Source organism: Schistocerca cancellata, chromosome 2, assembly GCF_023864275.1.
Source record: "Schistocerca cancellata isolate TAMUIC-IGC-003103 chromosome 2, iqSchCanc2.1, whole genome shotgun sequence".
NCBI classification, from domain to species: domain Eukaryota; kingdom Metazoa; phylum Arthropoda; class Insecta; order Orthoptera; family Acrididae; genus Schistocerca; species Schistocerca cancellata.
The window spans coordinates 774,330,973-774,352,368 of NC_064627.1; the positions used below are offsets into that span (position 1 = coordinate 774,330,973).

Below are 21,396 nucleotides of genomic sequence, written 5' to 3' on the forward strand. Positions count from 1 at the left end.
ACTTGTAAACTAACGTAGCTGTGTTGGGAAGTACCAGAGCTCCAAGCGCTAAAAGAAAGCACTGATGCTCAAATCGTTACAGGCAGTGAAAGCTGGCTGAAGCCGGAGACAACGACACTTTGTCTCGAAACCTGGCAGAAAATCCCGAGAGATTCTGGTCCTATGTAAAGCATGCTGGTGGCATCAAGACTCAATCAATGCGTTCTCTAGAAGATAGCAATAGAAATACGGTCGATGGTACTGCTGTTACAGCAGAGCTACTAAACATAGTCTTCGGAAATTCCCTCGCCATAAAAGACGAAGTAAACATTCCAGAATTCGAATCAAGAACAGCTGATACTATGAGTAAAGAGCAGTAGATATCCCAGGAGTAGTAAACCAACTTAAACCACTTAATAAAGGCAAATCTTCTGGACCAGACACTATACCAGCTAGGTTCCTTTCAGAGTATGCCGATGCAATAGCCCCATATTTAACAGTCATATAGAACCCTTCGCTTGACGAAAGATCCATACACACAGACTGAAAAGTTGCACAAGTCACACCAGTAGTAAAGAAAGGGGGTAGCAATAATCTACTAAACTACATACCCATATCATTAACGTCAATGTGCAGATGCGTACTAACATTACGAATTGCCTCCCAGAAAACGGTCTTTTGACACATAGTCAACATGGATTTAGAAAACATAGATCTTGTGTAACACAACTAGCTCTGTACTCACACGAAGTGTTGAGCGCTATTGGCAAGGGATTTCAATTTGATTCCGCATTTCTAGATTTCCAGAAGGTTTTCGACACCGTACCTCACAAACGGCTTGCAATCAAACTGCGTGATTATGGAATATTGTCTCAGTTATGCGACTGGATTCGTGATTTCTTGTTAGAGAGGTCACAGTTCGTAGTGACTGATGGAAAGTCATCGAGTAAAACAGAAGTGATTTCTCGTGATCCCCAAGATTGTGTTATAGGCCGTCTGCTATTTCTCATCTATATAAACGATTTAGAAGACAGTCTGGGTACCAATCATAGACTGTTTGCAGATGATGCTGTCGTTCACCGCCTAGTAAGGTCATCAGAAGATGAAAACAAATTGCAAAACTATTTATAAAAGATATCTTTATGGTGCGAAAAGTGGCAGTTGACCCTAAATAATGTAATGTGTGAGGTATCCACATGAGCGCTAAAAAAAATCCGTCAAACTTCGGTTACACGATAAATCAATCAACTCTAAAGGCCGTAAGTTCAATTAAATACCTTGGAACTATAATTCCGGACCACTTAAATTGGAAAACGTTGTGGGGCAGGCGAATCAAAGACTGCATTTTTTTGACAGAACACTTAGAAGATGCAACAGATCTACTAAAGAGACTGCCTGCACTCAGCTTATTCGACCTCTCTTGGAGCAATGCTACGCGGTGTGGGATCATTTCCAGACAGGGTTAACGGAGTGTATCGAGAAAATTCAATGAGGGGCAGTATGTTTTGTATTATCGAGAAATAGGGGAGGGAGTGTCACGGACACGATACAGGATTTGGTGTGGACATCGTTAAAACAAAGGCGTTACTCGTTGTGGCTATGTCACCTCACCAAATTTCAATCACAAACTTCCTCCTTCGAATGTGAAAATACTTTGTTGACGCCGACCTATATAGGAAGAAAGGACTATCATCATATAATAACGGAAGCCGGAGCTCGTACGGTAAGATACAGGATTATTGTAGAGGTGGTTCGATCAACACCCTGCCAGGTACGTAAGTGTGGTGTACAGAGTATTCATGAAGATGTAGATGTAAAAACAGCCGAAGAAAAATTACTACTAACGCTGGGAGAAACAACTATGGTAGTACTTTTCGATGAGGTATGCAGCTGCCGTCGGACTTCAAGCAAAATGTGATAATTCCAGTATCAAAGAAGAAGTGTGTGTTAAAGTATTTATTAAGGCACAGCTGCAGATCACAAACACGAATTAGGTAAGGAAGAATGGAACGGCTGGTCAGTTTGGGTTGAGGAGAAATAGAGAAAAATGTGAGACAATACAGACCCTACTACTCGTCTTACCAGATATGTTGAAGTAAGACTTTTATTTAGCAATTGTAGATTTAGAAAAAAAATTGTTAAAGTTCAACAGCAATACATTCTTTGAAACTCACAAGTTATTAGGGATATAATTGAGGTAACAAAAGATGATTTACAACTTGTGCGGAAATCATATAACAATAATAAGACTCTAAGGAAATGAAAGTGAGGAAATCGTTGATGAATGGCTGATAGTGGATAGTATCAGCCGATCAGTCTGTTCCGCTAAGTTTAATTCAACGAGTAATTACTTGAAAAGTGGTTAAAAGATGATATAAACGGGTAATGGAGTGTAGTCAAGTGTTGTAGTGAGAAATAAAGTAGGAAATGAGACATCATAGGTAGTAGAAACACTTTCCTTATTCCTGCAGCAAATAATGGTTGAAGTACAAGGGATTCAAATACAGACTGACGATAGGCAAAAAAATTAAAAATATATCTTAAAAAGAGAAATGTGCTAACATCGAATAGAAACATGCTTTCCTGAAAGTGCGAGAATCAACCGAAAATTAACCTCCGTTAGGCTATAAATAAAATAGTGGAATACTTAAAGCAAACGTATTAGGAAAATCATAAAACTCCAACTACAGAATCACCATTTAAGCATCTGCCACCTCTCTTAATAAGAAGTCAAATCCCATCTGCAGAAAATTCTCCCGCCTGTGACCGTAACCATTCCGGAACATCATATCGAATTTCTTGGCCGGATTCAAAGCATTGGATTCCAAGTCAGTTTTTCATTTTCATGAATAAGTGGAAATGACTTGGCGCCGAGTCTGACCAGTAGAATGGATGTTCAAAAATGCTCTGTTCGAACTGATGCGATAATTTTTGTTTACCGCGTAGAGTTTCTCGTGCGGAAAGACTTCACCGTTGCTCTAGTGCCGTGTCTTTCTTCTTATTTTTCTAACTGTCTCATGACAGGCTGCAGATCTAACTGCCATTTCCCTTTCCATAATAAGCACCAAACAGATTCTTTTAGGATTTCAATCAATGACAGTCATAAGCCGACTTGCAGAAGTTGGTAAGCGTTTTTCGGTTTGATGGACGAGGCGACACGACTACCTACAATTGATTACATAGGAAACCCGTGTCGTGTCACTGGTTGCCATTCCGTTCAGTATAGGCTTCCTCCTTGTGCGTCGAGTGAAAAAGAGAGTCCCGCGAAGGAGTAATCCGTTGAGTTTGGTGGTTCTCAGAAAGGAGTTATGGTAACCAAATTCTTTACATACAATCTGATGCAGAAAACTCGAGGAAACTTGTCAGCCGACCTTTGTGGCCGAGCGGTTCTGGGCGCTTCAGTCCGGAACCGCGCTGCTGCTATGGTCGCAGATTCGAATCCTGCCTCGGCCATGGATGTATGTGATATCCTTAGTTAAATTTAAGTAGTTCTAATACTAGCGGACTGATGTATTCATATGTTAAGTCCCAAAACGCTCAGAGCCATTTGTACCATCTGAAACTTGTCCGCCAGTGGAGAAATCGTGAAACACACTTTTCAAGAATACTTTCTCTTCTTCTTCAACTATTTTGTTGCTAATAACAAACAAACGCCCACTACTATAACCATCAGCGACATTCATCCTTAGATTCGTAAAAATGTGACATCATTGACGCACAGAAATTTGACAAGTCACACTCGGTCCCTAAATAATACAATATTCACAATTAATGTCAGTAGCTTTTAGATGATATCCGCTACAAACCGCATTACAGAACGGATTTCACTTATTTTTGAAGCGCTATATGGGCCATGATCCTGCCGCTGTGCTCTTCCGGCCCGTGCTGGCAAACATTTCTGCTTTTATGCACAGTATGTGTGCGGCGACACACACACCTAATGTGACGTTTGTAGCATGCCACTTACGAGGCATCGCAATTTTAATAGCTATCAGTCTGCAATACGAAGAAATGGCTCTGAGCACTATGGGACTTAACGGCTATGGTCATCAGTCCCCTAGAACTTAGAACTTCTTAAACTTAACTAACCTAAGGACATTACACAACACCCAGTCATCACGAGGCAGAGAAAATCCCTGACCCCGCTGGGAATCGAACCCGGGAACCCGGGCGCGGGAAGCGAGAACGCTACCGCACGACCACGAGCTGCGGACAATCAAGCAATACGAAGAGTTCTGTGGCCGACAGAAATAATGACAATAACGTTACCCAGAACTAATTCGAACTGCAACGTTTAAGATCGCAATATTGTCGGCGGAGCGACAGAAAGCTAAGTTTAACAGAAAGCAGAACGTAAACAGCCCGTGCAACTTCGTTCCACTTATAATTAAGCAATATCTGCTTGGCATGGAGCGACATCATCTAATGAGATGTGCGGGATTTTCAACGGTTGTGAACACGCATGTACGATCTACGACAGGCAAAGTTAAGAGGCAATATGGATTCACATAAGTGCACGTAGAAAGCTACATTTATGGATAACGAGAGAGGAAGCTAAACTCCAGTGTGTGATAGGTTCTGGTTTCATAAAAACTTTATGCGAGTGACGGAAAAATCTTCAACCTAATTTTACAATATTATTTGATGAGTACTAACCAATAAAAACATAATGACGATAAAGTTACCTGTGACTCTACGTCAACAGACCTGAAACGACACTAAATCATCACTACGGCGCTGAACGTAGCTATAAAAAAAAAAAAAAACTGCTACTGAGGAAATACACAGGTATGTCGCGTAAAAAATTTAGAAGAGCACAAATTTTACAGCTATATAAAGCGGGCAGGACAGGCAAAAGATAAAAGTTGTTATCTCAAACGGAAATGCTAAATCATCAAAGTCGGAGGTTAGTCCAACTGTATAGACTGGAAAGAATTTAAATCAGGTTGGTGTGCCCTACATTTGATATACTGCAATTTTAATGAAATTCAAAAACTGTAATCTTATATTTTGTAAATAATAACCTTGGGAATCGTTAGGAGAGTGATAATAAGATGCATCAACATCAACGACAACAACAACAATACGATGTAAAAATTAATTTAACTTATCTCATACACACACATCGTCTATCTCCCTCGGCCGTGAAGATCTGCGTTGTTTTTATATGTTTTGCTATAGTGAGGTCACTAAAAACAATTACCGGTAACTTACAAAAAATTGAAAATATCACGAGAAAACGAATCTCGCGTATCATTTCTGTCAGTTGCCACATTCTTTTCAAAAAATTTATCTTTGAAATTGATTAGAGAGGTACTCTAACCTAATTTCGAAAGAATGACGGGCCGAGTCCTTTTGGGACAAATATTCCAATGACCTCCATGTACATTTCAGAAAATCACAGTAAAAGAAAACCAGGATAATAGTAGCACTATAGTCATCGTGTATGCAATAGTCTTTGATGTTGTTGTAGTCTTCAGTCCAAAGACAGGTTTGATGCAGCTCTCTTTGCTACTCTATCCTGTGCAAGCCTCTTCATCTTCGAGTAACTACTGCAACTTACATCCTTCTGAAACTGCTTACTGTATTCATCTGTTGGTCTCCCTGTACGATTTTTACCCCCCACACTTCCCTCCGGTACTAAACTGGTGATCCCTTGTTCCCTCAGAATGTGTCCTACCAACCGATTCCTTCTTTTAGTCATGTTGTACCACAAATTTCTCTTCTCCCCAATTCTATTCAGTACCTCCTCAGAATTCTTCTGTATCAACACATGCTAAAAGCTTCTATTTTCTTTTTGTCTAAACTGTTTATCGTCAATGTTTCACTTCTTCCACACAAATACTTTCAGAAAGGACTTCCTGATATTTAAGTCTCTACCCGATGTTAACAAATTTCTCTTCTTCAGAAACGCTTTCCTTGCCATTGCCAGTCTACATTTTATATCCTCTCTACTTCGACCATCATCTGGTACTTTGCTTCGAAAACAGTAAAACTCATCTACTACTTTAAGTGTCTCATCTCCTAATCCAGTTCCCTCAACATCACCTGATTTAATTCGACTATATTACATTGTCCCCGTTTTGCTTTTGTTGATGTTCATCTTACATCCTCTTTTCAAGACACTGTCCACTCCGTACAACTGCTCTTCCAAGTCCTTTGCTGTCTCTGGAAGAATTAAAATGTCATTGACAAACCTCAAAGTTTTCTTCTTCCTGGACTTTAATTCCTATTCCAAATTTTTCTTTGGTTTCCTTTATTGCTCGCTCAATATATGTACAAATTGAATAACCTTTAGAATTTGAAAGATAATATTCCAGTCAACCTTGTCAAAAAGCTTTATCTAAGTCCACAAATGCTATAAACGTAATTTTATATTTCCTTAACCCATCTTCTATGAGAAGTATTGCCTCGCGTGTTCCCACACTTCTCCGGAATCAAATCTGATGTTCACCGAGGTCGGCTTCTACCAGCTTTTTCATTTTTCCGTGAAGGATTCGTGTCAGTATTTTGCAAACATGACTTATAAACTGATTGTTCGGTAATTTTCACACCTGTCAGCAGCTGCTTTCTTTGGAATTGTAATTACTACGTTCTTCTTGAAGTCTGCTGGTATTTCACCTATCTCATACATCTTGCTCACCAAATGTAAGAGTTTTGTCATGGCTGCCTATCCCAAGTTCGTCAGTAGCTCTAATGGAATGTTGTCCACTTGCTTCGACATAGGTATTTCAGTGCTTCGTCAACTTCTTTACGCAGTATCATATCACCCTTCTCATTTTCTTCTACAACCTCTTCCATTTCCATAATGTTGCCCTGAAGTACATATGTTTTGTATAGACCCTCTATATACTCCTTCCACCTTTCTGCCTTCGTTGTTTGCTAGGATTGGTTTTTCATCTAAGCTCTTGACATTCATACAGGTGGTTCTTTTTTCTCCAAAGGTATCTTTAATTTTCCTGTATGTAACATCTATGTTACCCTTGTGATGTATGCTTCTACATCCTTACATTTGTCCTCTAGCTATTCCTGCTTAGCCATTTTTAACTTCCATTCGATCTCATTATTTATACGTTTATATTCCCTTTCACCTATCTCATTTCTTGCACTTTCATATTGTCTCCTTTCATCGATTAAATCCAATGTCTCTTGTGTTACCCAAGGATTTCTACTATCCCTCGACTTATACCTACTTGGTCCTCTGCTGCCTTCACTATTTCATCTCTCAAAGCTACCCATTTTTCTTCTACTATATTCCTTTCCCCTCTTCCTGTCAGTCGTTTCCTAATGCTCCCTCAGAAACAGTCTATAACCTCCGGTTCTTTCAGTTTATACAGGTCCCATCTTCTTAAATTCGTGCCTTTTGCAGATTTTTCACTTTCAATCTGCAGTTCATAACCAGTAAGTTATGATCAGAGTCCACACCTGTCCCTGGAAATGTCTTACAATTTAAAACGTGGTTCCAAAATCTCTGTCTTACCGTAATGCAATCAATCTGAAACCTTCCGGGGTCCCTACGTCTCCTCCATGTATACAGAGACTTCTTTCATGATTCTTAAACCAGGTGTTAGTTATGATTAAATTATGCTCTGTGCAAAATTCTACCAGACGGCTTCCTCTTTCGTTCCATTCTCCCTAGTCCATGTTCACCAACTACTTTTCGCTCTCTTCCTTTTCCTACTATCGAATTCCAGTCCGACTATTACGTTTTCGTCTCCCTTAACTACATGATTAATGTCCGTCTCCGGTAGCTGAGTGGTTTCTTTGTAATAAAAAAACTGAGTCACGTAATCAACGAGCAACTTGAACGGATAATCAAAATATCCACGGGTGTACTGCCGGTCTACAGTGTCCAACGGGCATATTTCGGCGATCACACATGTCGCCATCATCATCAGGTGATGATGGCGACATGTATGATCGCCGAAATATTGCGCCCGTTGGACACTGTAGATCGGCAGTACATCCGTGGATATTTTGATTATCAAATACGCCGGGAGAAACTCAAGAATCACAACTTGAACGGATGTCTTGTGACGTCCGCCCAGATCAAACCCAACGAACTATATGGAACAAAATGAAAAAAAAAAGAATAAGAAAAGTGGTGAGCGCGACAGAATGTCAATCCCAAAGGCCCGGGTTCGATTTTCGGCTGGGTCGGAGGCTTTCTCCACTCAGGGACAGGGTGTTGTCTTAATCATCATCATTTCATCCCCATGCACGCGCAAGTCGCCAAAGTGGCATCAAATCGAAAGACTTGCAATCCGGTGAACGGTCTACCCGACGGGAGGCCCTAGTCACACGACATTTTATTTACCTGAATAATTTATTTTATCTCATCAGATATTTCCTCAATCTCCTCTTCATTTGCAGAGCTAGTTGGCATATTAACTTATACTACTGTGATGAATACGAGCTTGGCTACAATAGTGCGTTCTCTATGCTGTTCGCAGTAGTTTTCCCGTGTTCGTATTTTGTTATTCATTATTAAACCTATTCCTGCATCGCCGCTTTTGTATTCATAACCCTGTATTCACCTGGCCAGAAGTCCTGTTCCTCCTGCCACTGAACTTCATTAATTCCCACTTTGATATGTTGATTGTAATGCTGTTATACGACATAACTGAGTGTTACAAACATTTCGATCAGTATTATTGTAGTGGGAGTGATCTCTTTCCTAAATGTCTTGAGTATCAGCCGGGTTGCATTTCGTAGCGGACGGCTGTGTCTCAATTGGGGTAGGAGTGCCCACGGCTTGCCTTGGCCGATGGCCGTCATCCACGCCACGCGTTGCGAAAACGCGGGCTGCGCCCCGCCACGCCTGCCGGGTATATAACTGCCGGATGGACAGTGCGTCGTCAGTCCTGCACTCCGCTCAGCGAGAAACTCACCGACATGGCCTGCAAGGTGGGTGCCGCCGGAAGACTGCACAGCTTCCACCTGCCGACTGTGTTTCAAGTGTCAACATATCAGTGGTGTTACAGTTCCGTCATATGCTTCTAACTTGAGAACGTGTTGCCAGCTGCAAAGGCAGCCGACACAGACGAGAATATGTAGGACTCTCTGTAAACTTGACACGAACATTATGTAGGATTCAGTACCTTGGACTGGCTGGTCAGTCCGTGTTTTAGAGTAGGTAGTGGGAAACTAACCGCAATGTGGCGAGGGGATGTGGAACTTTCAGACTACAAAGTTTCCAGGTAGATTCCAAAGATAAGAAGGAAAGTGAAAAATCTCGTCAATGTACAACTCGACTAATTTGCAGCATTAGCTCATAATAAACGTAAATGGAGAAAGGAATCGGTCGTAGACCCCGTCAAAGGACTGAACCAGTATTTACCTCAAGTGATTGAAGGAATTTATGAAAAATTTAAATCAGGTAGAATGGATCAGAACACGAGTCCAAAGTCAAGTGAACACTTTCTAGACAAAATAATCCCATACTCACGTGGACAAGCACCAACCTGTTTCCAAAATCTTACCGGATTGGAGTCAAAGGAGAAACGTTTATGTGTGAAAATAAGTAACAGTGAGACGTAAGGACGTACTGAAGACTAGTGATGGATACAGATTTGAATTAGGATTTACGCCACTTTCCTTCGTACGATATATCCTTGATAGTTAGTCGAGCGCATTATGAGCCGGGTGAGGGGCATCTTGGTAACTCAGTTATTAAGAATATACCCTTTGCAAAGAAAAGATATGCATTTCATTTGAACCGCATCACACATCTTTAATCTACTAGGAAGTTCATTAGAAAGTTCATTATGTCTCAATGAAAGTTACATCAGTTTTTGAAACGATAAAAAAATTAGATCTTTACAAGATAGCGGGGGTTTTCTTTTTCCCAATTTATCTCCAACTCTAAGACAAGTACATGGAAGAACGTCACTGCCACACGACGATTGCCGAATAGAACAAAATAACGCTGACAATAGTAAACACTCCGTTGCGACATTCCACATGGTATATTCATTGTAAAATCAAATTCTCATTCGTATGGCAATATTGTGCCATCAAATTGACGTCACAGTCGAAACGTTACTATGTAACTAATGTGGATTAGAAACATTAAGTGCCAATGTACTGCCGTAATGATGAATGTCTTAGTAGACTTCTAATGGTCAAGAACCTTTCACACGACAGCTATAAAATGGATCTTTAAAACGCCATTGGCCCCCACTTCTCCATCTGTAGCCAAATAACTACACCTCCTGACCTTCCTTTTGAAGCTCCACCGAAGAACGTGCAAAGAACCACTGTCTCACAAGCAAAGAAAGGTAGACACTACAACTAACAGATTTCCTGTGTGTTTTAGCTGATCGTCCTCGCCGCCGTCGTGGCCGTAGCCCGTGCTGGTTTCCTGGGAGCCCCCGCCGTTGTTGCCCCCGGCCCAGCCATCGCCGCCCGCGCTTACGCCGCCCCCGTGGCGTACGCCGCCCCAGCCCTTCGTGCTGCTCCCGTGGCATACGCCGCCCCCGCACTGCGTGCCGCCCCCCTGGCCGTCGCCCCCGCCGTGAGAGCCGCCCCCGTCGCCGTCGCCGCCCCCGCCGCCGTGGCCGCCGAGTACGACCCCAACCCCCAGTACAGCTACGCCTACAGCGTGCAGGACGCCCTCACCGGTGACTCCAAGAACCAGCAGGAGAGCCGCAGCGGCGACGTCGTCCAGGGCAGCTACAGCCTGGTCGAGCCCGACGGCTCCATCCGCACCGTCGACTACACCGCCGACCCCGTCAACGGCTTCAACGCCGTCGTGCACAAGGAGGCCGGCGCCCACCCCGCCCCCGTCGTCGCCAAGGTGGCCGCCCCCGTCGCCTACGCCGCCCCCGCCGTCGCTAAGATCGCCGCCCCTGTGGCCTACGCCGCCCCGGCCATTGCTAAGTATGCTGCCCCCCTTGTCTATGGCAAGGCCATCCTGGGCTAAGCTAAATAAACAGCTATCCAGGCTATATTTATTGTGTGTGAATGAGTTTTGTATGGTATGATGAACGTTACGAATAAAATTCGTTTCTAAAAGTAATCCAGTTTCTAATTCGTTACCTCAATATTCTCATTTTTCTGTAGTTTTTTACTTCATATGTCTGCTTTCACTGTGCATTATTGTCAGATAATACTACGATACTCATATAATGGAAGGTACACTTCGCACCCAAAGAGTAACACTACTGGGATTACAATGTTCCTTAAATATTTACCTTTGACACATTAAGAAGGTGTTGTAGTTTGTCGCTTAGAGCTATTGAAGTGATCACTTAGTGACTGCGGAATCGTTGTCTCAAGGGAAAGTGTTTAATGGGTGGCGCCGCACGTGTCCAAAGCCCCGAAGGGCTCAGACTATATTGATGGTGGGGGACAGGGGGAGGGGGCGTACGTTCACTGTCCAGTATCAACATCGACGCAAGCAATCGCTGTGTCCTCGCAACATAGAGTCTGAACCTTGTTGCAGCACTGTGTTAAGGTACGTTGTCCAAGATGCGACGCACACTAGCGACTGCGACGGGTCGCTACGTGACGTCAAAAGTTGCTTGCTGGCGCATGCGCAGTTCGAGTTTGGGATGCGACGCGCGACTGTTGTGGCAGCTGCCGCAGCACTGCACCAGTGAGGAGTGTTGCGACGGGCTCGTACGACACAAAGACGTACGGACATTATTTCTTCCACATTTCTGCCAGTGTATACTGTAGACGTTCAGAATGAAAATTCTAGAGATGTTTAAGGTGTAACCCTATCTTGTTGTCAAGAACTTGAAACAATGCAATGACGCTAGCGTGCGCTTATTGTTAATAAACTTATCTTTCATTGGAATTTTAGGTGAAATGTGCAAAAACAGATGGAGGAATATTTGGGACTCGTATCAGAGAAATAAACGAGAAAGAAAGCTTGGAACAGGTTCAGATGCCTCAGCAAAACCAAGAAAATGGGTTCTGCTTGATCACTTGGCTTTAAGAAACCTACATTTCGTGGCATTTTAAATGAAATTGTCAAGAGCATATGGAGAATTATTAGTAACTCATACCGGAGAAATATATGACACAAAATGGTTTCATTAGGTCCAAATGTGTCAGCGAAACAAAACAAATGCATTCTCTATCGTGTGATGACCACACGATTATCGTTGCGCGTCGACAGAACTGGCGGCTAGTCGCGACGCTCCCGGAGATATATGAGCCCAAATCTCGGAAACGGAGATCGATATCATTCTGATCTCAACTTTAAAAATAATTTCGATGTGTTAGCTTTTTTCATCGGCAAAGATGTATGACTTAACGTGAACCATACGTAAAGTAGCCAGCGACCACATTTTGCACTGTACACAATTCAAATTTTATGCAGTAGGTTACTTGTAAATTAAGTATCGGAATAACTGTGACGAATATCAGAAAAATAGACACCTCATTATCAAGCAGTGATGTGAAACTGTAAGATACGCAAACATCAATTTTTTGTGCCTTTTACTTTCCTCACAATTGATAGAGAAGTAATATACAGCGAAAAAAAAACACGCAAAACCGGAAGAGATACTTTTACTTTTTTAAAGTAAAAGGAGAATCTGTATCGAAAAACTAACTCTGGGAGCCGATGTAACTTTGTTGCATTAACATACAGTATTTTTTACAGCAAGAAAATCGGAATTCTTATTTTTCTTATGTATTTGAATCCGCCGCCGCCGACCGGAGCTTGGGAAACGGCGACGACTCCAGTCGTGTTGCGGCCGTGTCGCCGTCTGCCAGAGTGTGAAAAGAGGAGGGGGCAGCGTCGCATTCGCAGCCAACTATCGCGTCTTGCACAACGTAACTATACAGTGAAGAAACAAGCGATGATGATGAAACTGATACTTTTGTGTTGATTTATGAAGAGGAAAAAAAGAAACCTGACGGAAAAATGTTTGGGAGAACAATACGTATCTCAAAGGCCTGCATACCTCGGGGCACGCAAGGAGGCGAATGACTTCCCAGGGGGCCAAAAGTAAGGCCTCTCCGGTCAGTCTGACAAACATGTTACAGGTGCTGCCTACGGCTGACACTGTCCTTCAGCCAGATGCAGTCGCAGGTCCTGTTTAAGAGGAAACCTCCCAGCGGGCAACAGCCAGACAACCACAGCGCATGGGAATATTGGCAGTTGGCAACTCCAATGTTAGTCGCGTTATGGGGCGTCTTAGGCACATGACTACTAAGGAAGAGGCGAAACCCAGTGTGCACTCCTTGTGCATAACAGGTGGAATCTTTCCAGAAGTGGAACAGGTCCTTCCGGATTGCCATGAAGAGCACAGGGTGCCGACAACTGCAGGTGGTGTCTCACGTCGGTACAGATGATGTGGTCTCTTTGTATCGGAAGGGATTCTCTCGAGTTTCGTGCGGCTATCAGAAGCTGTAAAGGCTGCCAGTCTTTCTTACGAGATGGAAGCAGATCTTACCACTTGTAGCATAGTCGACAGGACCGATTGCGGACTTCTGGTACAGAGCAGAATGGAGGGTATGAATCAGAGGCTCAGGCATTTCTGCGACCGTGTAGGCTGCAGATTCCTCGAATTGCACCATAGGGTGGTGGACTTCCGTATTCCGCTAAATAGACCAGGAATCAATTACACAAAGGAGTTAGCTACACGGGTAGCGGGGGCTGTGTGGCGTGGACTGGGTTTTTGGTTAGAGGGTCTCGGAGAAACACAAGATGATCTTCAGTCTCAAACGCTGCATGATGAACAGAGGAAGAACGTATATCTATTAACCACAGGTATAACACTTCTAAACTATAGTAGCTATGTTGGGAAGTACCAGAGCTCCAAACGATAGTAAAAAGCACTGACGCTCCAATCGTTAAAGGCAGTGAAAGCTGGAGACTACGAAACTTTGTCTAGAAACCTGGAAGAAATCCAGAGAGATTCAGGTCCTATGTCAGGGTGTATACAGGGACAAGGAAAAAAAAGTCCCGGATTATTCCCGGATTTCTCCCGGATATCCCGTTTAAAAAATATGCTTTTTCCCGGGCGACCTACTGTCACTTAGCACAGAAAAAGTTCCCTCGGAACTGTAAAACTTATCAATCCTTTGAATGGTTAACGTTTTATATAATCGCGTAGAACTTCCCGGAAAAAAAAAGAAAAGCCGGAGCAGAGGAGTTTTGGAAAGACCTTTGATTTGCAGCAACATATACGCTGCATATTTTCGTATTACGAAAGTATAAATTCGAATTGCACCAAACACAGCTTGTTAGTTTCCGGAGCGTTGCAACCGAGGTTGTGATGTCCTTTTGTAAGCGAGTCATATCTCAAGCCACGAGATCTCGCCAGCCGATAACACCAGCTATTCAGAGCATAGGGCACGTGTTATAGTCAGCCACTAGCAAGATTACTGGTTACATAGCGCGAACACACAAGAGGAAAAGTTAACGGTTTACATGAATGTACACAGTACCGTATATCTACAAGAAAAGCTAAGCTTTCACGTGTAATATTGGTCTTTTTTTGGTGTGATATACTTTAAGATACATCACACAAATGTGCCAGTAAATTTAAAATTGTGACATAAATGCCTCGGCTCGAAATTCTTGAAGTGGCTGGTCCTCAAACTGTTCAATTTCGAACGCTCTGTGATTTAGATATCCATCCCACTTTCACACACGTAACATAATTCATCTTGCGTAAAAAGAAATTTACTTTGAAAGTAACGCTTTTCTAACCACCGTTCGCAATACTGTTAGTTATAGGTTCGATTTACCAGTTGCCAGAGAGCGCCAAAAACGAATTATTGTGCGTGTGCAACTGCAGTGGTGTAGGAAGCCCGCATGTTCGTGTGTATAAAGCACTAAGAGAGCTTACACTACACCATAAAAGAAACAGGGCATCAGAGGATACTCCAAAAGGCATCAAAATTTCGTGAATCGTACTAAAATGCATAATTCGGCTTGAAGTGCACATTGGTTTTTTCCAGATTCACAATGAAGTAGGTCCCATCTGATATTAAGCTTTTCAGTGTGGTTTTTGGGATGTAAATTTTCTTGGAGTACCAGTACTCTACGATCTCATGTTTGGTTCTTTATTATGGCATAATGCCATACATGGCAGAAGATGATAACGTGCACTTGAAATTCACCGAACAGTTGGAAGTACCCAAAATTGTTAAATGAAACACTTCGTTTCAAATAATTTCTTTAGCAAACTTGCAAAAATAACTTCATTCTTCTGCAAGGCGATTAATGCTTGACTGCTACTAACTTGGAAATAAAATAAAATCAGAAAACTGAAATTAATAATATATTTTTGCCCTCCATAATTATGTGAATGTATTTTAATTCACTTGATAGCTCCCGGCCACAGAAATCCGTTTTGTTTTCATTTGACGTGGGAGCTGTACACGAAGAGAAGCAGCGAAATCACTTAACGTAAACACGCGTCACGTGGAGAATAACCCCCTCCCCACTACAACTCAGACAACTCTGTGCAAGCGCGAATCTGGCAGCTAGGGCGCGCGAGAAAAATTTTTCTCGTTTGCATCTGGCTGCTTGCTGCTACTACCGATGCAGCTAACAGCCAAACTTCAAGAAGCGGGAAGCGAGAGAAGGTACTGCTTATACGCGAGTCAAATGCGCATGCGCAACAGACCGCTGGCAACTGGTCAAACGAACCTAATGTGAACAGTTGTGACATCATGCTCATAGCAAGCAGTTTATTGTTACGAAGAATTACAGTCTGCGCCCTACGGCCTTTAACATATTTTTGCTATCTGTAGACGCTTGTGCGTGCACGGTGTTTTGTTGTCGTAAAATGCACATTTCCTTTGCCACTACAGTTTTATTTTTTCCCCTCTCGTTTATATTTTATTGCTGCAGTATCATTCTCCAGTAGCAGGATACAATAACATTCTTTGCTAGAGAATCAATTCTGCAGTCAAAACTACAAAAATGTAACTGAAAGCTAAAACAATGAAAAATTCCCGGAATTCCGAAAAATTCCCGGGTTTTTCCCGGTTTTCTCCCGGATGAAAAAATTCCCGGGTTTTTCCCGGAATTCCCGGTTGTCCCGGGTCGTATACACCCTGTATGTAAAGCATGCTGCCGTCAAGACTCAATCAATGCTTTCTCTGCGTGATAGTAATGGATATACGGTCGATGGTAGTGCTGCTAAAGCAGAGCTACTAAACACAGCCTTCGGTAATTCGCTCGCCGAAAAAGACGAAGTAAACATTCCAGAATTCGAATCAAGAACAGCTGCTACCATGAGTAATCATTAGTACGTATCCGTGCAGTAGAGAAGCAACTTAACTCACTTAATAAAAGCAAGTCCTCTGGACCAGACTGTATACCAGTTAGGTTCCTTTGAGAGTATGCCGATGCAATAACCCCATACTTAACAGTCATATACAACCGCTCGCTTGACGAAAGATCCATACCCAAAGACTGGAAAGTTGCACAAGTTAGAAGAATATTTAAGAAAGGTTGTAAGAGTAATCCACAAAATTACACACCCATATTATTAACGTCAATGTGCAGCTGTGTATGAACATTACGAATTACCCCGCAGAAAATTGTCTTTTGACACACAGTCAACACAGATTTAGAAAACATAGTTCTTTTGAAACCTCAGTACTCACACGAAGTGTTGAGTGCTATTAGGAAATGATTTCAATTTGATTCCGTATTTCTAGATTTCCAGGAGGTTTACGACGCCGTACCTCACAAAGGACTTGTAATCAAACTGCGTGTTTATGGAATATTGTCTCAGTTATGCGACTGGATTCGTGATTTCTTGTCAGAGAGATCACAGCTCGTAGTGATTGATGGAAAGTCATCGAGTAAAACAGAAGTGGTTTCTCGTGTTCCCGAAGGTAGTGTTATAGGACGTCTGCTATTCCTCATCTATAGAAACGATTTAGAATACAATCTGAGCACCAGTCTTAGATTGTTTTTAGATGATGCTGTCGTTTACCGACTAGTAAAGTCATCAGAAGATAAAAACTTGGCGCCAAGTCTGAGCAGTAGAATGGATGTTCAAAAATGTTCTGTTCGGACTGATGCGATAATTTTTGTTTACCGCGTAGAGTGTGGCTGAGCATTCTCGTGCGGAAAGACTTCGCCGTTGCTTTAGTACCGTGTCTTTCTTCTCATGTTTCTAACAGTCTCATGACAGGCTGAAGAACTGACTCCCATTTCCCTTTCCGTAATATGCACCAAACAGATTCTTTTAGGATCTCAGTTAATGGCAGTCATAACCCGACTTGCAGAAGTTGGTAAGCGTTTATCGGTTTGACGGATGAGGCGAAACGAGTACCTACAATTGATTATGTAGGAAACCCGTGCCGTGTCACCGATTGCGATTCCATTCAGCATAGACTTTCTCCTTGTGCATCGAGTGTAAAAGTGAGTCCAGAGAAGGAGTCATGCGTTGAGTTTGATGGTTCTCAGAAAGGAGTTATTGTAACCAAATTTTTTACTTACACTCTGATGCAGAAAAGTCTTGGAAACTTGTCCGCCATTGGAGAAATTGTGAAACACACTTTCCGATAATACTTTCCCTTATTCTTCTACTATTTCGTTGCTAACAACAAACAGACGGCCACTGCTGTCATCATCAAGGGCGTTCCTTCTTATATCCGTTAAAAATTGACGCACAGAAATTTGACGGGTCACATTCGGTTCCTAACTAACACAATATTCACGATGAATGTCAGTAGCTTTTAGATTTTTCCGCTACAAACCGCATTACAGAATGGATTTCCCTCATTTTTGAACTGCTATTATATGCGTAGGAGCTACTTTGTCGCTACGGCAGCACCAGTACCCACTAACGTACTAAGTGCAGCCTCTGAGGCCCCGTATGGCCGTCTTTCAGGATGCGTCATGATGTGCTCTTCCGGCCGTGCTGGCACACATTTCTGTTTCTATGCACAGTATGTGTGCGGCCTCACACATACCTAATATGGCGTTTTTAGCGTGCCGCTTACGTGGCGTGGCAATGTTAATGCCACTGCAATGCTTCTGCAATACGAAGAGTTCTGTGGCCAACAGAAATAATGACAATAACGTTACCCAGAGCTAATTCGAACTGCAACGTTTAAGATCGCAATATTGTCGGCGGAGCGGCAGAAAGCTAAGTTTAACAGAAAGCAGAACGTAAACAGCCCGTGCAACTGCGTTCCACTTATAATTAAGCAATATCTGCTTGGCATGGAGCGACATCATCTAATGATACGTGCGGGATTTTCAACGGCTGTCAACACGTATGTACGATCGACGACAGGCAAAACTAAGAAACAATACTGATTCACACAAGTGCACGTACAAAGCTAAATTTATTGCTAACGAGAGAGGAAGCTAAACTCAAGTGTGTGATTGGTTGTGGTTTCATAAAAACTTTATACGAGTGACGGAAAAATCGGCAACCGAATTTTAAGATATTATTTGATGAGTACTAACCAATATAAACATAATGACAATAAAGTTACCCGTGAATCGACGTCAGCACACCTAAAACGACACTAAATCATCACTATGGCACGGAACGTAGCTATAAAAAAAAAGCAAACCCGCTACTGAGGAAATACACAGGTAAGTGTCTGGTAAAAAATTTAGAAGAGCACAAATGTTACAAGTGTATAAAGTGGGCAGGACAAGCAAAAGATGAAAGTTGTTATCTCAAACGGAACTTCTAAATCATAAAAATCCAACTGTAGGGACTGGAAAGAATTTAAATCAAGTTGGTGTGTCCTACATTTGATATATCGCAGTTTTAATGAAATTCCAAAACTGTAATTTATGAGTTATACTTTTGTAAATAATGATTTTGAGAATCGTTAGGAGAGTGATAATAAAATACAACAACAACATTACAATGTAAAAATTAACTTATCTCACACACACATATCGTCTATCTCCCTCGGCCGTAAAGATCACTGTTGTTTTTGTCTGTTTTGCTACAGTGAGGTCACTAAAAACACTTAACGGTAATTTACAAAAAATTGAAAATAGCACCAAAAAACAAATCTCGCGTAGTGTTCATTTCTCTCAGTTGCCACATTGTTTTAAAAAAAAAGTATCATCGAAATTGATGCGAGAGGCACTCAAACCTAATTTCGGAAGAGTGACGGGCCATGTCCTTTTGAAACAAATATCCCAGTGACCTCCAGATACACTTCAGAAAATCACAGGAAAAGAAAATCAGGGTAACAGTAGCACTATAGTTATCGTGTATGTAATAGTCTTTGATGTTGTTGTAGTCTTCATTCCAAAGACTGGTTTGATGTCACTGTCCATGCTACTCTATCCTGTGCAAGCCTCTTCATCTCCGAGTAACTACTGCAACTTACATCCTTCTGCTTACTGTATTTATCTGTTGGTCTCCCTCTACGATTTTTACCCCCCCCCCCCCCCCCACACTTCCCTCTAGTACTAAATTGGTGATCCCTTGTTCCTTATGAATGTGTCCTAACACCCGATTGCTTCTTTTAGTCAGGTTGTACCACAAACTCCTCTGCTCCCCAATTTTATTCAGTATCTCCTCAGCATTCTTCTGTATCAACACATATCAAAAGCTTCTATTCTCTTTTTGTCTAAACTGTTTACCATCCGTGTTTCACTTCTCCCACACAAACACTTTCACGAAGGGCTGCCTGACACTTAAGTCTATACCCTATGTTAACAAATTTCTCTTCTTCAGAAACTCTTTCCTTGTCATTGCCAGTCTACATTTTATATCCTTTCTACTTCGAACATCATCAGTTATTTTGCTTCGAAAATAGTAAAACTCATCAACTACTTTAAGTGTCTCATTTCCTAATCTAACTCCCTCAGCATCACCTGATTTAATTCGACTACATTCCATTATCCTTGTTTTACTTTTGTTGATGTTCATCTTAAGACATTTTAGTTGAAGCAGCACAAAAAGTATGTGGTAGAACATCTGGAAAGGAAAAAGTAAGACAGACAAGTTGGTTGGATGATACCACAATCCAAGCAGTTAGAAGAAAAAATGTAGCTTGGAAAAAGTGGTTGAAAACTAAAAATGACGAGGACCGTAAAATATATAGAGAGGAAAAGAAGAAGTGCAAATAAATAGTGGAAACAGCAAAGAAGAAGGTATGAGAAGAGTTTACAAAAAAACTTAAAGAAGATGTGAAGAGCAATAAGAAAATGTTCTATAAAATGATGAAAAATAAAAGGAAGGCTTCTAAAATACCAGTAAAGATGTAATAAGAGGATGGTACTGTGATTGAAGATCCAGGAAATATAAAAGATCTCTAGAAAGAACATTTTAAGAATCTGTTAAACGCTGAGGAGCAGGTACAAGAGGAAACAACAAATAATGAAGAAACTGAGAGAAGTTGGGAAGCAGAATTAGGACAAATTACACGGGAAGAAATGGAAATAGCTGTGAAGAAGGTGAATGGGTGGAAACTCCAGGACCTGATGAAGTATCGGTGGATATGATAAGGAGGAACAAGACTTCTGGTCAGATGACTACAGGGTTATAAATTCAAAGTCAAATAGGGGTAATTCAGGTGTCGGTTTAATAATGAATAGAAAAATAGGAGTGCAGGTAAGCTACTACAAACAGCATAGTGAACGCATTATTGTGGCCAAGATATATATGAAGCCCACACCTGCTACAGTAGTACAAGTTTACATGCCAACTAGCTCTGCAGATGATGAAGAAATTGAAGAAATGTATAATCAAATAAAAGAAATTATTCAGATAGTGAAGGGAGACGAAAATTTAATAGTCATGGGTGACTGGAATTCGTTAGTAGGAAAAGGGAGAGAAGGAAACATAGTAGGTGAATATGGATGGGGACTAAGAAATGAAAGAGGAAGCCGCCTGATAGAATTTTGCACAGAGCACAACTTAATCATAGCTAACACTTGGTTCAAGAATCACAAAAGAAGGTTGTATGCATGGAAGAAGCCTGGAGATACTGACAGGTTTCAGATAGATTATATAATGGTAAGACAGAGATTTAGTAACCAGGTTTTAAATTGTAAGACATTTCCAGGGACCGATGTGGACTCTGACCACAATCTATTGGTTATGAACTGTACATTAAAACTGAAGAAACTGCAAATAGGTGGGAATTTAAGGAGATGGGACCTGGATAAACTGACGAAACCAGAGATTGTACAGAGTTTGAGGGAGAGCATAAGGGAGCAATTGACAGGAATGGGGGAAAGAAATACAGTAGAAGAAGAATGGGTAGCTTTGAGAGATGAAGTAGTGAAGGCACCAGAGAATCTAGTAGGTAAAAAGACGAGGGCTAGTAGAAATCCTTGGGTAACAGAAGAAATATTGAATTTAATCGATGAAAGGAGAAAATACAAAAATGCAGTAAATGAAGCAGGAGAAAGGAATACAAACGTCTCAAAAATGAGATCGACAGGAAGTGCAAAATGGCTAAGCAGGGATGGCTAGAAGACAAATGTAAGAATGTAGAAGC

General features: G+C 41.7%; 1 protein-coding gene across 1 annotated transcript; it reads left to right on the forward strand.

The window, feature by feature from the left end:
* The first annotated feature begins 8,859 nt into the window (after window positions 1–8,859).
* Window positions 8,860–10,963, forward strand: LOC126162617 (cuticle protein 21-like). Its single transcript, XM_049919238.1, has 2 exons — window positions 8,860–8,886; window positions 10,298–10,963. Exons 1-2 carry the CDS (start codon window positions 8,875–8,877, stop codon window positions 10,901–10,903), a joined length of 618 nt encoding a protein of 205 aa, XP_049775195.1. The 5' UTR covers window positions 8,860–8,874; the 3' UTR covers window positions 10,904–10,963.
* Window positions 10,964–21,396: the final 10,433 nt, after the last annotated feature.